The sequence below is a fragment of the Eubalaena glacialis genome, chromosome 4, assembly GCF_028564815.1.
Source record: "Eubalaena glacialis isolate mEubGla1 chromosome 4, mEubGla1.1.hap2.+ XY, whole genome shotgun sequence".
In the NCBI taxonomy this organism is placed as follows: domain Eukaryota; kingdom Metazoa; phylum Chordata; class Mammalia; order Artiodactyla; family Balaenidae; genus Eubalaena; species Eubalaena glacialis.
The window spans coordinates 183,348,647-183,364,878 of NC_083719.1; the positions used below are offsets into that span (position 1 = coordinate 183,348,647).

General features: G+C 48.1%; 1 protein-coding gene across 1 annotated transcript; it reads left to right on the plus strand.

Annotated features, from left to right (window-relative positions):
- Positions 1-1,713: 1,713 nt before the first annotated feature.
- ARRDC5 (arrestin domain containing 5) lies at positions 1,714-14,497 on the plus strand. The gene is made up of 3 exons (XM_061188860.1): positions 1,714-1,966; positions 3,427-3,635; positions 13,970-14,497. The coding sequence occupies exons 1-3, from the start codon at positions 1,714-1,716 to the stop codon at positions 14,495-14,497; spliced, it is 990 nt and encodes a 329-aa protein (XP_061044843.1).
- Positions 14,498-16,232: the final 1,735 nt, after the last annotated feature.

Genomic DNA, 16,232 nt, shown 5'->3' on the forward strand with positions numbered 1-16,232 from the left:
GTTATAGCAGCCAGAGGAAACTAATACACTCCAATACACGAAGTCCAGGTGCTTCTGTTAATTTTCTCCACCTTCAGGACTTCCTCAATGCAACTGATTGCATTTCTGGATGCTCAGCCATCAGCCACGTGGAGACCACGTCACAGGTGTGAACAGGTAGGCAGGCCTCCCGGAGCTTGTGAGGCAGATGAAATCTTCCACATTGACAACACCTGCCACAGGAACCCAGCCTGCTACTGGCGAGAGCATATCATCCATTTGTGCCTGCTGTTGCTAAAGCTCAACGTGGCCGAAAGAAGAAATAGACTGTATATTCTTCATGTACATTTGGTGCAGGGCACAGCCCAGGCTCCTTGGATGTCTGAGGTTAAGTGACACAGAAAGAGGTGTCTGGCTTTCCCTGAAGAAAAGACCTGGAGTGGTGGGGATGCAGGGCCCCATTTCTCTAGTCATTTCGAGAAAGTCAGAGGGGTTGCTTGGGTTAATTAACAACCATGAGCAAGAGACTATGCCAAGCATCTCCAAAAGAAGCTTAGTAACCAGTTAGGAAGACAAGACATCGATGTCCGCAAAAGACATCACATCCAATAAAGCAAGATACGACAAAGAGTAAATGAGGCCTGCCAGAGCCTGGAGAACAGATACTTCGTAGAGCCTCTTCTGCTTCAGACCCTCGCGCTTAGGCACCGGCCCATGCGCAAATTGGGCACCACGAATAACTGCTAGGGTGCCAAGGGCCCCAGTTTCCCTTTTGCAGAACAATATGCTCTCAACAGTCATTAAGTCATTCAACAAACTTTAATTGTCCTTCCTTGCCTGAACCAGGCTCTGGGTTCGGCAAACAAAGTCCTGCCCTAGAGGGACTTCCCAACCAATGGAGGAGACGCTGGCATAAAGACAAGTGTCAGCTGTGCAGAGAGAGAGTGCTTCGTGGTGGTATCCGTGTTCACACGGAGCCCACCGTGCTCTGAGCATCTTCAAGACACAGCAGATTCCGTGCCCTGGCCATGGCTATCATTTTCCTTCTAACACACACTGATATAAATATAGAGCCATTAAGGTGGAAATGATTGGGAATTCCCTGGCAGTCCAGTGGTTAAGACTCCGAGATTTCACTGCTGAGGGCACGGGTTCAATCCCTGGTCTGGGAGCTAAGATCCCACAAGCTTCATGGTGTGGCCAAAACAAACAAACAAAAGGTGAAAACGATTATCTGCGTAGGACCCAGCATCAATCTGTGAACCCTGAGAAGGGGGTGCACACACCCACATTTGGGGGCCATCGGATGGGGCAAAAAATACCCCTGGGCTCATGCCCTGTGCCTCTCCATCTGTAAATAGAGCTCATGATGCCTGCCTCACCACAGGGCCTGGAAGAATTCTTCCCACCCAGGCCCCTAGACCTCTGGCAGGATGACAGTTGTTCCCTAGTCGGCAGCAATGTTGGGATCTTGTGGTTTTCTTGTTCGTTTGTTCATTATTTCCTAGGAAAAAGAGGTCAGGCTACCATTTCACCAACCAGTGAGGACTTTGCGATTCCCAAGCGGCCGCCCACTCCCAACAGCCTTGCCTCTCATCCTGGCCATTGGGAACCCCTTCCCGGAACCCTGGCTGGATGATGTCACAGACGGATGACGTCACTGCGGCCAAGGAACCGGGGATCTCAGTGACACGGGGGAGGGGGGAGGATGTTTCTCCATCACCCCAACCCCCCATGTCTGTGGTGAAGTCCATTGAATTAGTGCTGCCCAAGGATGTGGTCTACCTGGCCGGCTCCAGCATAAAAGGGCAGGTGGTTCTAACTCTTAACAGCACCCTGGTGGACCCCATCGTGAAGGTGGAGCTCGTGGGAAGAGGTTATGTGGAGTGGAATGAAGAAATTGGGGCATCCCGCGATTATAGCCGAGATGTTATTTGCAACAACAAGGCTGACTATGTGCACAAGACAAAGACATTCCCAGTGGAGGGTAAGGACAAGGCCGGCCGCCAACCTTAGCCAGAATAGGAACCGGGGTCTGGAAGGTAAACACATCTGTTAGTCAATCAACAAACCCCCGGGGATATCAGAAATGGGCAGAGGCCTGGTTCCTGTGGTCACGGGGAAAGAGATAGGAGGGAGAAGGCTGGGAAAGCTCTCCGTGGGAAGGACTGACTAGTCCCCAACTCTGCCAGGTTCAAATCTAAAGTCTGGACAGACATGAGGAAGCCTGAGCCGCCAGGAAACTATATGTCCTTTCCAAAATGTGTCCATGGGGGTGTTTCCGGGTAGTCCACAGTCAAGCAGAACACTTGGCCTATGCTTGGCTGAACAAAGTTCAATTGTAGATTTTTTTTTTTTAATTTTAGATAGGGTAGCCTGGGAAGGTCTCTCCAAAGAGGTGACTACCAAGCTCAGATCTAGTGATGGGAGGGGGACCTGCCCAGATATCCAAGGGAGGAACGGCAACCTGCTGGGCCTTCATACTCAGCAATTAGGCCGCCTCTCTGCGTCCCAGTTAACCCACCTGGAAAATGGGAATAGGAAAAAGTCCCGCCTCCTAAGACTGTCTTTAGGACTTAATGATTTAATGGCATGTCGAGGGGAGGGCTCAGAATAGCGGAGGGGAGGGGGGAGGGGTATACAGTAAGTGCTTGTTAGGTGTTCGTTTTTTCAACCAAAACACTCCCCAGCCCCTCACCACCCACATTATCAGCTATCACCCTTCTCCATTCCCAAGGGAAGCATCCCTTCCCCTCAGAAGCATCAGCCCCAAGCCTGCGATGGGTTCACTCATTTACTTCACAAACATGTATTAAGCACCTACTGTGCACAACAACCATGCCAGATGCTGGGGATACAACAGCGAAGAAAACAGACAGGGTCCCTGGCGTCGCTGCGGTTGCCATCAGGCAGGGAAAACACTCTAATAAGAGGGTCTTGGAGAAGTGCAAAAAAAAATAAAACAGGGAGGTCACAGAGATGGGGGGGCAGTGTGAGTCCCTCCCCAGTCTTCCGTCACCACTCAGTCAATCAACAAATATTAAGCACCTACCGTATGCTGTGCACTGAAGGCCAAGCTCTGCCAGGGCAGGGAGATTTGCCTGCCTTGGGACCCAAGACGTGTTTGTTGAATGAATATGTGATTGAATCCTGCAGCCGGACCTCCAGTTTCCCAGGCCCAGAGCAGGGGTGAGCAAGTCCTGGTCGGTGGTTTGGGGTGACCACCCCAGTTGCATCACCTACCCGGGGCATCGGTCTCCAGCCCAGCTGAGACCTAATATTTATGGGCCTAGGCTTTTACGATCCCTAAAAATCACAGAGCTAAGCCTAGCTCAGGGACAAACAGGCCAGGTCCAGAACAAGCTCCCTGCCAAAACAATAAAGAAAGAAAAGAGGGAAGAAAAGATTCTAGAACCTTCTGATGGCATCGGTGTGTTTTGCTTTCAGATAATTGGTTAAGTGCAGGCAGCCGCACCTTTGACTTCCATTTCAACTTACCTCCCAGGCTCCCTTCTACCTTCACCAGCAAAATCGGCCACGTCTTTTACTTCGTGCAGGCCTCCTGCATGGGTCGGGAGCACATCCTAGCCAAGAAGAGAAGGTACTTGTTGGTTCAAGGGACTTCTTCGGATTTCCACGCAGAAAACCCATTGCAGGTAGTGATGTAGGAGGAGCAGGGGTAGGGCATGTCCTCAAAGCTCCCCGGAGGCAGGGGGAGGCGGGCAGCCAGTAGACAGGGGAGGCCGTTACCCGGAAGAAGGGAAGGTGTTGGCCGCTCCTCCGGCCCAGTGATTTCGCAAACGGGGAATCAGAAACCAGGGCAGGAACTAAACCAGCGGCTCTCAACTGGGGTGATTCTGCCCCTGCGGGGGACACTGGGAGATGTCTGGGAACATTTTTGGTTGTCTCAACTGGGGAGGGGGGATGAGTGGGATCAAGAGAGTGTGGGCCAGGGATGGTGCTCAACACCCCGCAGCACCCCCCACAGAGAATGACATGGGCCCTGAATGTCCTTGACATTTAAGAATCAAGAGTGAGCAGGGGGCTTCCCCGGTGGCGCAGTGGTTAAGAATCCGCCTGCCAATGCAGGGGACACAGGTTCGAGCCGCGTTCCGGGAAGATCCCACATACCGCGGAGCAGCTAAGCCCGTGCACCACAACTACCGAGCCCACGAGCCACAACTACTAGCCCGCATGCCACAACTACTGAAGCCCTTGCACCTAGAGCCCGTGCTCCGCAACAAAGAGAAGCCACCGCAATGAGAAACCCGTGCACCACGACGAAGAGTAGCCCCCGCTCGCCCCAACTAGAGAAAGCCCGCGTGCAGCAACGAAGACCCAACGCAGCCAAAAATAAATAAATGTATTTAAAAAAAAGAGTGAGCAGAGGCCCCGCTGTGACCCCTGACTGAGGGTCCTGGGCGCTCGGTGACTCTCCAGGAACTGATAATGGAGGTGGTGCCCCCCACCAAGAAGCACGGAAAGGGGATGCCCTCCATTCAGGGGGAAGGAAGGGGCTTGTGGCATCAGTCACCTGAGTGGAGGAAGGTTTTTGGACAGCTTCTGGAGGCCAGGTGCAGAGGTGGAAGTAAGGGGGGGTGGACTTACGTTGGCCAAAGTCACTTCACCTCCCTGGGGACCCATTTGTCATCAGAGTGTTGTGGCTGAGAGAGCTGGCATTTTAGTTTTCAAGGTCCAAGTTAAAAATCCCAGCATCTCCACCTACCTGCTGTGTGACCCTCTGCAAGTGATGTGGCCTCTCTGTGCCTGCATTTCCTCATCTGTCAAATGGGCACAGAGATGGTGCCTGTCCCCTAGATCTCAGAAGGAGCAGTGAGGGGACTTCATGCAAGTTCCGGACCTCGCACAGTGGCTGGCAGTGGTGGCAGGAGAGAGTCCCAGAATATTTAGGCCCCATAAATCTTGTCACTGCTGCTGCCACCACAGGTAGCCTTCCTTTTTTTTTTTATTGGCTGCACCGCATGGCACGTGGGATCTTTTAATTCCCTGACCAGGGATCAGACGTGCGCCCCCTGCATTGGAAGCATGGAGTCTTAACCACTGGACCGCCAGGGAAGTCCCGGGTAGTCTTATCTGTGTAACAGGGATCATCTCTAGCCCGGCCTACTTCAGGGGGGGTAGATGCTTGGAGGGGTGGATCAGATGAAGCAGACCTGAGCTCAAGGCCCGCTTGGCCACCTGCTCCCTGTGTGACCCTGAGCGGGCTCTGGCCCTTCTCTGGCTCTTCCCTCAAGAGTTAATCTAGGGTGCAGGGGGCACAAGGCAGGAATTGGGGCAAAATGCTGGTATGGGACCAGACCTAGCTTGAGATCTCTGCCGCCAGATCCTTCACTAGCCGATGGCCTTGGGCAATTAACAGCACCTCCCAGGCCCTCGATTGTCCTGATCTGTACAATGGGAATACTACTGCTACTACTACTACTAATCTTTCCTCGATTGTGGGGATCACAAAGCACCCAGCACGATGTGTACACATAGGGGATGCCTGGTAAATGGGAAGAGCTCACATCGTTATTATAGCAGCAAAGGGAGTTATTACAGATATGTTTTCTTATTTATTTATTTATTTGTTTATTTATTTATTTATGGCTACATTGGGTCTTCGTTGCTGCTCATGGGCTTTCTCTAGTTGCGGCGAGCGGGGGGCTACTCTTCAGTGCGGTGTGCGGGCTTCTTATTGCGGTGGCTTCTCTTGTTGCGGAGCACGGGCTTTAGGCGTGCGGGCTTCAGTAGAGTGGCGCGCGGGCACCATAGTTGTGGCTCGCGGGCTCTAGAGCACGGGCTCTTGAGCGCAGGCTCAGTAGTTGTGGCACACGGTTTTAGTTGCTCCGTGGCATGTGGCATCTTCCCGGACCAGGGCTCAAACTCTTGCCCCCTGCATTGGCAGGCGGATTCTTAACCACTGCACCACCAGGGAAGTCCCTACAGATATGTTTTGAGAGTACAAAAGTATGGTGTTTTCTTCAGCTACTCAGTACTGTTTTAATCAGATTGTAGGGGGCAGGGTGAGGGCAGGAGCTGGTGGACCAGGGCAGAAGCTACTGCTCTGGTCCAAGTAGACATGGAGTCTTGACTCCTACAATCTGTCCTTCTCATAGCAGCTGAAAGGATTCAGGTGATGACCCTGCTCGGCCTTCCAGGGCTCCCACCTCCCACGGGGTAAAAGCTCAAGGCCTCCCTGCGGCCCCCAAGGCCCTGCACCACCTGCCCCATCCCCTCCCTGCCCTCCCCTCCTCCGTCTCTCCCCCTCGCTCACTCTGCTCCAGACACACAGGCCTCCTCGCTGTTCCTCCAACACGCCAGGCACGGTGCTGCCCCAGGGCCGTTGCACAGGCTGTGCCCTCTGCCTGGAACCCTGTGATAGGATCTTCCTATCCCTCCCCTTCATCCTTCAGATCTTTGCTCGGAAGCCAGGTCTTCAATCACCGGCATTGCTGATGCCCCAGTGAACTGCCACAACCCCCACAGAAGGCAATATCCATATTAAAATGAACACGCACTTTGCCCCATCCATTTCCCTTCTAGAAAATTCTCCCATCACTATCCTTTCACGTGTGTGACATGACCTCTCACTGCACTGTTCGTGGTGGCCAGAAACTGGCAACAGCTTAAATGTTTGTTGCTAAGGCAATTAAAGTAGCAGTACACAAAGGTCAACTCTACAGATACAGCAAAGAGAGAAAGAGAGAGAGACCAAGACACAGACAGAGACAGAGAATGAGGCAGCTCTGCCTTTCAGCACCTCCAAGTTACTGGGTTGAATGAATAAAGCAAAGTTCAGAACAGCGTGTCTAGCCTGCACCGTTGGTGGTAAAAACAAAAAATGCACAGAACTTCCTTGCAGGTGTAACAAACAGACGTCTCTTTCCAGAGACCAGAGAAACCGACAACCGACACTGCCTCCTGGGAGGCAGCAGGGGAGGGGCAAAACTTTTCCCCTTCCATTTTTTTTTTTAACATCTTTATTGAGATACAACTCACATACCTTATAATTCACCCCTTTAAAATGTCCAAATCAGGACTTCCCTGGCGGTCCAGTGGTTAAGGTTCCATGCTTCCAACGCAAGGGGCATGGGTTTGATCCTTCGTGGGGGAATTACGATCCCATGTGCTAAGCGGTACGGCCAAATAAAAAATAAATAAATAAAAATAAAATAAAATGTCCAAATCAATGGCTTTTAGTGCATTCACACAGTTGTACAGCCCTCACCACCGTCAGTTTTAGAACACTTTTATTATCCCCCAAAGAAGTCTTGCATCCCTTAGCTGTCACCCCCAAACCTCTCTGTCCCCTCCGCCAGCCACCACTAAATCCATTCTCTGTCTCTGTGGATTTGCCTGGTCTGGACGTCCCTCCCTTCACCTCTTGATGGACCTTGGATTGTTTCCACATTTTGGCTATTAGGAACCATGCTGCTACTAACATATGTGTGCACGTTTTTACATGGACGCAAGTTTTCACTTCTCTTGGGTAGACAGCTAGGAGTGGAACTGGGAAAGATGGTAACTCTATGTTTTACCTTTCGAGGAGCGGCCAGACTCTTTTCCACAGCGGCCGCCCCATTTTACATTCCCACCAGCCATGAACGAGGGTTCCAATTTTTCCACATTCACTCCTCTCTGTGTACCTTTAGAATTTTGAAAGACGTGACCCGTTGCCTCTTCCAACAAGCAGTACCATTGGGTAGAGGACATATCCCCAAGACCTTTCCTAACCAAGAAGTCTGAAAGAGTCCGCATCCTGACTCCCCTTACCTCACCCCCTTGCCTAACCTCATAGCTTATCCCTATCAGAAATGCACCATTAGGACTTCCCTGGTGGCGCAGTGGTTAAGAATCTGCCTGCCACTGCAGGGGACACGGGTTCGAGCCCTGGTCCAGGAAGATCCCACATGCCGCGGAGCAACTAAGCCCGTGTGCCACAACTACTGAGCCCGCGCTCTAGAGCCCATGAGCCACAACTATGGAGCCCGCGTGCCTAGAGCCCCTGCTCCGCAACAAGAGAAGCCACCACAATGAGAAGCCCACGCACCGCAACGAAGAGTAGCCCCCGCTCAGCGCAACTAGAGAAATCCCGTGTGCAGCAACGAAGACCCAACGCAGCCAAAAATAAATAAATAAACAACAACAACAACAAAAGAAATGTACCATTAAAAAAAAAAAAAGAGGAATGTACCATTCATATGTCCATCTCCAGACCAGAGCAGGGACTGGACTGGTCTTCACTGCTATGGGTTTTCCTTGAACTTCACACCAAGTTGATACAAACGAATACTGGTTGAATGAATGAATCCCCCCAAAGTTTCATATATGCCAAAGGAATATGGGGTCCCAAAAAACTCCTGGGTACGGAAAATCAGTGTTGAGTTTGTGCCCTAATATTCTTGGAAATCAGAGCCCTGTGGCCACCCCACCTGGTCTGGTGCGGGGGTCTCTCTGATGGGCCACCCCTGATGCCTCTCGGCACCTCCTTCAGGATCAGGACAGAACTGCTGGCTTGGTCTTGAGTTAGGGCAGTGAGTCCTTTAACACCTGCAGGGTCCTAACGCATGCAACGAATTTTCGAATAAGACTGGAGGGGTTTAGAATGAAATGGGCTGCAATTAGCCTTCCAAGAGGAGGGAAAGAGTGGGAAGGCTGAAGATAGGCAGGAGCCAGAGGCAGAGGGTAGGAGGTGAGCCTGAAGGGGTCGGGGGGTCAGCCTGAGGTCTCCAAGAGGAAAGGCATTGGACCTAGAAGAGTGTTTTTCAAACCTCAGGTCATGAGCCGCTAGTGGGGTGCAAAATCCATTTAGCAAGTTGCAAAGCATATTTCTACAAAATGAAAAGATAGGCAGGACCAAAATAGAAAAATATCAAAAAATATCAATTTTGTGGGTTGCAAACGTTGTTGTTCTTAATATAAAATAAGAAAACAGAACAGAGATTAAAATAAGTAGAATAGAAAATATCAGGAAAAGTCCACTTGGTGGGTTGCCATTAATTTTTTTAAATGAAAACATAATAGAATATGTCAGAAAATATAAATTTGGTGGGTTGCAACAGACTTTGTTTTTATAAAAATCAATGTGTAGGACTGAATAGAATAGAATAGAATAGAATAGAATAGAATAGAATAGAATAGAATAAAAGGGGATAGAATTTACCAGAAAAAATAAATTTGGTGGGTTACAACATTTTCGTTTTATATAAAACAAAATGATAGAATAGAATAGCGTAAGTAGACTAGAAGTAACAGAAAAATCAATTCAGAGGGTCCAAGCAACAGTTTTTAAAAGAATAGATTAAATAGAATAGAATAGGATAGAAGAGGAATTCTCAGCAGGCATGTAGCAAAGATAAGCATTATTTCATGAAACTTATTTCTCTTTCATAGATTTAGATGTCGATGGATATATAGATTTGTGTTTTTTGCCACAATACTAAAATCTACGTTTTAACTATGAGTTGTGGTTTTTATAAAAAGAATAATATGTAACAAATACTCTATGTGGCCTGCAGAGTCTAAAAGACTTATCATCAGGCTCTTTACAGAAAAAAATTCATCAACTCTATGTCCTAGACCAACTCCTTCTTTTAAATTGTAGTATAGTCGATTTACAATATTATGTTAGTTTCTGGTGTATAACATAGTGATTCAATATTTTTATAGACTATACTCCATTTTAAGTTATTACAAAATAATGGCTATATTTCCCTGTGCTGTATAATATATCCTTGTTCATCATTTACTTTATATATAGTAGCTTGTGTCTCTCTCTCTTTTTTTTTTTATTGGAGTATAGTTGCTTTACAATGTTGTGTTAGTTTCTGCTGTACAGCAAAGTGAATCAGCCACATGTATACACGTATCCCCTCTTCCTTGCATTTCCCTCCCATTTAGGTCACCACAGAGCATTGAGTAGAGTTCCCTGTGCTATACAGTAGGTTCTCATTAGTAATCTATCTTATACCTAGTAGTGTATATATCACCCCTAATCTCCCAATCCGTCCCACCCTCCCCTTCCCCCCTTGGCATCCATACGTCTGTTCTCTACGTCTGTCTCCATTTCTGCTCTGCAAATAAGTTCATCTATACCATTTTTCTAGGTTCCACATATATGCGTTAATATATGATATTTGTTTTTCTCCTACTGACTTACTTCACTCTGTATGACAGTCTCTAGGACCATTCATGTCTCTGCAAAGGTGCAGTTTCGTTCCTTTCTATGACTGAGTAATATTCCATTGTATGTATGTACCACATCCTCTTTACCCATTCATCTGTTGATGGACATTTAGGTTGCTTCCATGACCTGGCTATTGTAAGTAGTGTTGCAATGAACATTGGGGTGCATGTATCTTTTTGAATTATGGCTTTCTCCAGGTATATGCCCAGGAGTGGGATTGCTGGGTCATATGGTAGTTCTATTTTTGGTTTTTTAAGGAACCTCCATACTGTTCTCCATAGTGACTGTATCAATTTACAGTCCAACCAACAGTGTAAGAGGGTTCCCTTTTCTCCACACCCTCTCTAGCATTTATTGTTTGTAGACTTTTTAATGATAGCCATTCTGACTGGTGTGAGGTGATACCTCATTGTAGTTTTGATTTGTATTTCTCTAGTAATTAGTGATGTTAAGCATCTTTTCATGTGTTTGTTGGCCATCTGTATGTCTTCTTTGGAGAAATGCCTATTTAGGTCTTCTGCCCATTTTTTGATTGGGTTGTTTGTTTTTTTGATATTGAGCTGCATGAGCTGTTTTTATATTTTGGAGATTAATCCCTTGTGATCGCTTTGTTTGCAAATATTTTCTCCCATTATGTGGGTTGTCTTTTCGTTTTGTTTATGGTTTCCTTTGCTGTGCAAAAGCTTTTGAGTTTCATTAGGTCCCATTTGTTTATTTTTGTTTTTATTTCATTACTCTAGGAGGTGGGTCACAAAAGATCTTGCTGCGATTTATGTCAAAGAGTGTTCTTCCTATGTTTTCTTCTAAGAGTTTTATAGTGTCTGGCCTTACATTTAGGTCTTTAATCCATTTTGAGTTTATTTTCGTGTATGGTGTTGTGGAGTGTTCTAATTTCATTCTTTTACATGTAGCTGTCCAGTTATCCCAGCACCACTTATTGAAGAGGCTGTCTCTCCTCCATTGTATATTCCTTTTTTTTTTTTAAATTAATTAATTAATTTATTTATTGGCTGCGTTGGGTCTTCGTTGCTGCGCGCGGGCTTTCTCTAGTTGTGGTGAGCGGGGGCTACTCTTTGTTGCGGTGCGCGGGCTTCTCATTGCGGTGGCTTCTCTTTGTTGTGGAGCACGGGCTCTAGGCATGTGGGCTTCAGTAGTTGTGGCTTGCAGGCCCTAGCTTGCAGGCTCAGTAGTTGTGGCACATGGGCTTAGTTGCTCCGTGGCACGTGGGATCTTCCCGGTCCAGGGCTCGAACCTGCGTCCCCTGCATTGGAAGGCAGATTCTTAACCACTGCGCCACCAGGGAAGTCCCTCTCCATTGTATATTCTTGCCCCCTTTGTCATAGATAAGGTGACCGTAAGTTTGTTTGTGTCTCTTAATCCAATATCCCTATCTTGCCCCTCCCCTCTTCCCTCTCCTTACTGGTAGCCACTAGGTTTTTGGGGGTTTATTTATTTATTTATTTTATTTATTTACTTTTGGCTGCATTGGGTCTTCGTTGCTGCGCGCGGGCTTTTTCTAGCTGTGGTGAGCGGGGGCTACTCTTCGTTACAGTGCGCGGGCTTCTCATTGTGGTGGCTTCTCTTGTTGCAGAGCACAGGCTCTAGGCGTGTGGGCTCGGTAGTTGTGGCTCACGGGCTCTAGAGCACAGGCCCAGTAGTTGCGGTGCTCTGGCTCAGTTGCTCCACGGCATGTGGGATCTTCCCAGACCAGAGCTTGAACCCGTGTCCCCTGCATTGGCAGGTGGATTCTTAACCATTGTGCCACCAAGGAAGCCCAACCACTAGTTTTTAAGATTCCATATATAAGTGATAATATAGAGCGTCTGTCTTTCTCTTTCTGACTTATTTCACTAAGTGTGATACCCTCTAGGTTCATCCACGTTGTTGCAAATAGCAGAATTTCATTCTTTTTATGGCTGAGTAGTACTCCATTCCATTCCGTATATATGACACATCTTCTTTCTCCATTCATCTGTTGATGGACGCTTAAGTTGCTTCCAAAGCTGGCAATTGCAAATAATGCTGCTATGAACTTTGGGATGCATATATCTTTTCAAATTAGTGTTTTTGTTTTCTTCGGATATATACCCAGGAGTGAGATTGCTGGATCATACGGCAACTTTACTTTGAGTTTTTTGAGGAACCTCCATACTGTTCTCCACAGCGGCTGCACCAATTTACATTTCCACTAACAGTGTACGAGGGTTCCCTTTTCTCCACATCCTGGTCAACATTTGTCATTTGTAGAATTTTTGATGATACCCATTCTGACAGGTGTGAGGTGCTATCTCATTGTGGTTTTGATTTGTATTTCTCTGATGATTAGCCACGTTGAGCCTTTTTTCATGTGCCTATTGGCCATCTGTATATCTTCTTTGGTAGAGCAACTCTTTCTTGTATGTAAGCCCAAGAAGTGTCTTCAGATGCTCCTTCCAGCTCTTTTATGATGTCAAACACACATGGAAACAATATAAATGTCTATCCTTCCCTAGCGGTCCAGTGGTTAGGACTCCATGCTTCCACTGCAGGGGGCATGGGTTCAATCCCTGGTCAGGGGACTAGGATCCTGCATGCCGCACAGCACGGCAGAAAAGAAAAAAAAAAAAATTGTATATATACATAAAATATACATATTTTATGTATATATATATATATATATATATAAAAATGTCTCTCATGGAGGGGGAAGGGTAAATTAACTATTTTTCAGCACATTCCATTGCCATCGTGGAAACAAATGAATCAGAATGACAAGCACCAACATGAATGCCTTTCAAACACAGAATGTTAAGCTAGAAAAGCAGGTTGCTGGAAAAGATATGAGGCTTGATTTATTTAAAGCATTCAAATATGTCAAACAATACTGTGTACTTCTACCACAAATAAATAAATGTATTCCTAAACAATACAAACATTTGCATGAGCATGACAAATGCCACACACGCGCACACACACACACACAGGCTTGTAAAAGTATCAAGTTCCTCTGGAAGAAGATACAGGAAGTCAGCAGAAGTGGAGAGCAAATCATTGTAAGCGCACCCCACGTCACATCAAATCTTTTATTTTATTTTATTTCATTTATTTATTTATTTTTTGGTCACATGGCTTGCAGGATCTTAGTTCCCTGACCAGGGATCAAACCTGGGCCCCGGCAGTGAAAGCGCCAAGTCCTAGCCCCTGGACAGCCAGAGAATTCCCTCGAATCTTTTACAGTAGTACCCACAAATAAAAAGCCAAATGTTACCCAAGCCACACGTTAAACATAACGTATATGTGACTTTATTTGCAATCCAGCAGCTAACCAATTGATATAAAGGCTGCTTTTTGAAGCTTTTATTTAAACACGTTACATAATTTCAACTCTACAGTTTTCATGATTCAGAGTCCATAATATTTTCTCCTTAAGTCTGAACTACTTGGGTAAGCCCTAGGTCTGGGCTTAGACCATAAGACATTCCCTGTCTTCCAGAAAACTAAGACTCAGAGAAGTCAAGGCACTGGTTCAAGGTCACACAGCAAGTGAGTTATGGAGCTGGGGATAAAGCCAGGGTCTTGTGAATTTCTTAGGTCTATTTTACAGACAAGGAAATTGACAATCAGAATGGCAAAGGGTTTTGATTAAATGGCAAAGCTGGGAATGACTTTGGGCTGCAAAATCCCCAAGACTCCAGATTCCATCCCAGTGTCTCTTACTAGAAGAGTCCCAAAGGCTCAAGGCTTTGGTGGACTGTTAGGTGAGCAAGTGGACCTTGTGGCCGCAATGCCTCACAATTGTCCATTCCCCCCACCCCCTTCTAGAATCCTCTGTTCGTGGAGGCTGAGAAAAAGATCTCCTACAATTGCTGCAGCCAGGGCACCATCTGCCTGCAGATCCAGATGGAAAAGAACACCTTCACGCCGGGGGAGAGGGTCATTTTCACCACGGAAATCAACAACCAGACCAGCAAGTGCATCAGGACGGTCATCTTCGCCCTCTACGCCCACGTGCAGTACGAGGGCTTCACACCCAACGCAGAGCGACGCTCAAGGGTGGACAGCAGCGAGCTGCTTCGGCAGGAGGCCAACACCCAAATCACACCCTTCAACACCACCAAGATCGTCAGCACTTTCCACCTCCCGCCCGTGCTGTCCGTGAGCGGCGGCACACAGGACAGCGAGATCATGAACACCCACTACGAGCTGGTCAGCACCGTCCACCTGCCCTGGTCCCTGACCAGTGTCAAGGTCAAGGTGCCCATCATTATAACCAGAGCCCCTGTGGACGCAGATGGCTGCGGGCTGCTGGACGGGAGCAGTGATACCGTGAGCCTGGATCATCAGAATTAAATGTCCAAATGTCTAAATATTTAAAGTTTTATCAGACTCTAAGGCAGGTCCTTCCTTTGCCTTGTGCAGATGGCCTTCAGATGAGTCCAGGCTTGGGCAGCATGTGGTCTGAAACTTGCCAAGCTCCAGCCGTGCAGTCATCCATTTCTCCCATCCCAAGAAAGATCACTCAATAGCGGTAGAGGACAAAGCCTTCCAGACTGACAGCCTTCCAGGACCGCACCCCGGTTAGCACCCCAGACCCATCTGCTGGCTGGCTCTTATAGTGCCAAGACCAGGGATCCCCAACTGGGAGCGACTCTGCCCTCCAGAGGACACTGGCAAAGCCTGGGTGTATTGGTTATCCCAGTTGAGGGGAGCAGGGTGCGCTCCTGGCATCCAGGGGGTGGGGGCCCGGGATGCTGCTCCGTGCCGCACAGTGCCCAGGACGGTCTCCCACAGAGAGTGGCCCAGCTCCAGATGTCAGCAGTGCCAAGGTGGGGAGACCCGGGCTGGGGCCATTTATGGGGACAGATGGTTTTTGAGTCCCCAGGCTGCGTCTGGGAGCCTCTTATCCAAGTCGTATCCCTCCTCCCTCACAGTCCCCCTCTCCGGCTCCCCCACCTCATTCAGGGTAAAAGCCCAAGTCCTCCCAGCACATCCACCCACGTCCAATCCATCAGCAAGCCGTAGGGGCCCCTCTCCAAAATCTCCCCAGAATCCTCCTATTTCTCTGCCCTCCTCTGCATCCAGCTTTCCTCCCATCCATCCCCTGGACCAGGGCGGTCACCTGCACCTGGGTCTCCTGACCCCTGACCTGGATCCCCACGTTCTGTCCTTCCTGCAAATAAAAATCCAGGACCCCCAATTAGACTTGAATTTCAGAAGAAGAATTTTTTAGCATAAGTATGTCCCTCACCACAGTTGGTATCTACTTATGCTTTAAAAAATCATTCGTTGTTTATCTGATATGCCAGTTTAACTGAACATCCTGTATTTTATCTGGTCATCCAATTCCCCAAGCAACTAAAAGACCCTCCGCACAAATCAGGCCACCATACTCCTCGGCTTAAAATCTTTTAAACCTCTGTCGGGTCCCCAAAGCACCCGCTGTGGCCCACCAGGTCCTGGGTGGTCAGGAATGAAGGAATGGGCCAGAGTGCTTCTTCTGGGCTAATGACTCTGAAATATTTCTCCAAGCACCCGCAGGCGACAAAATACCGCACCTGCCTCACCCCTGCCGCGGGCCCTCCATAAACCATGCAGACGGGAGGCATATACACTTGAATGGCGGGCCCAAGGCATCCCGGAACATTCTGAGATGCTGTTTCAGATCAAACTTTTTTGAGGGGAGGCGGTGCAGATAGAATGCACAGATTTAATTTGCTATTTCTCTCTTTAAAAAAAAATTTTTCACGAGAGAGATCTCTCACTTTCAGCCACGTTTACAGGGTGTCTCCAAAAGAGCTTCTGTGGCAGTCCTGGCTCCCTGGAAGGGGTCACTGCTGGGCCTGGGTGGGGATGTACCCCTGCTGATTTGGGTATGTAATCTTCCTTTTGCAGTGGACAAAAGGATCCAACCTTGAGGCGGTGTCATTCCGCTGCCCCGCTTCCCGAAAATTCAAAAAGGTTTATTTTAGGAAGGAAGGGGATGATCTTGCTTGTCATAATGTCCTTGGCCCCAGCCTGAGCATCCTTGAGACTCTGGAGACCAGGTCTGGGCCATCCTCACCTCCCCAGAACTAGATCCTGAAGG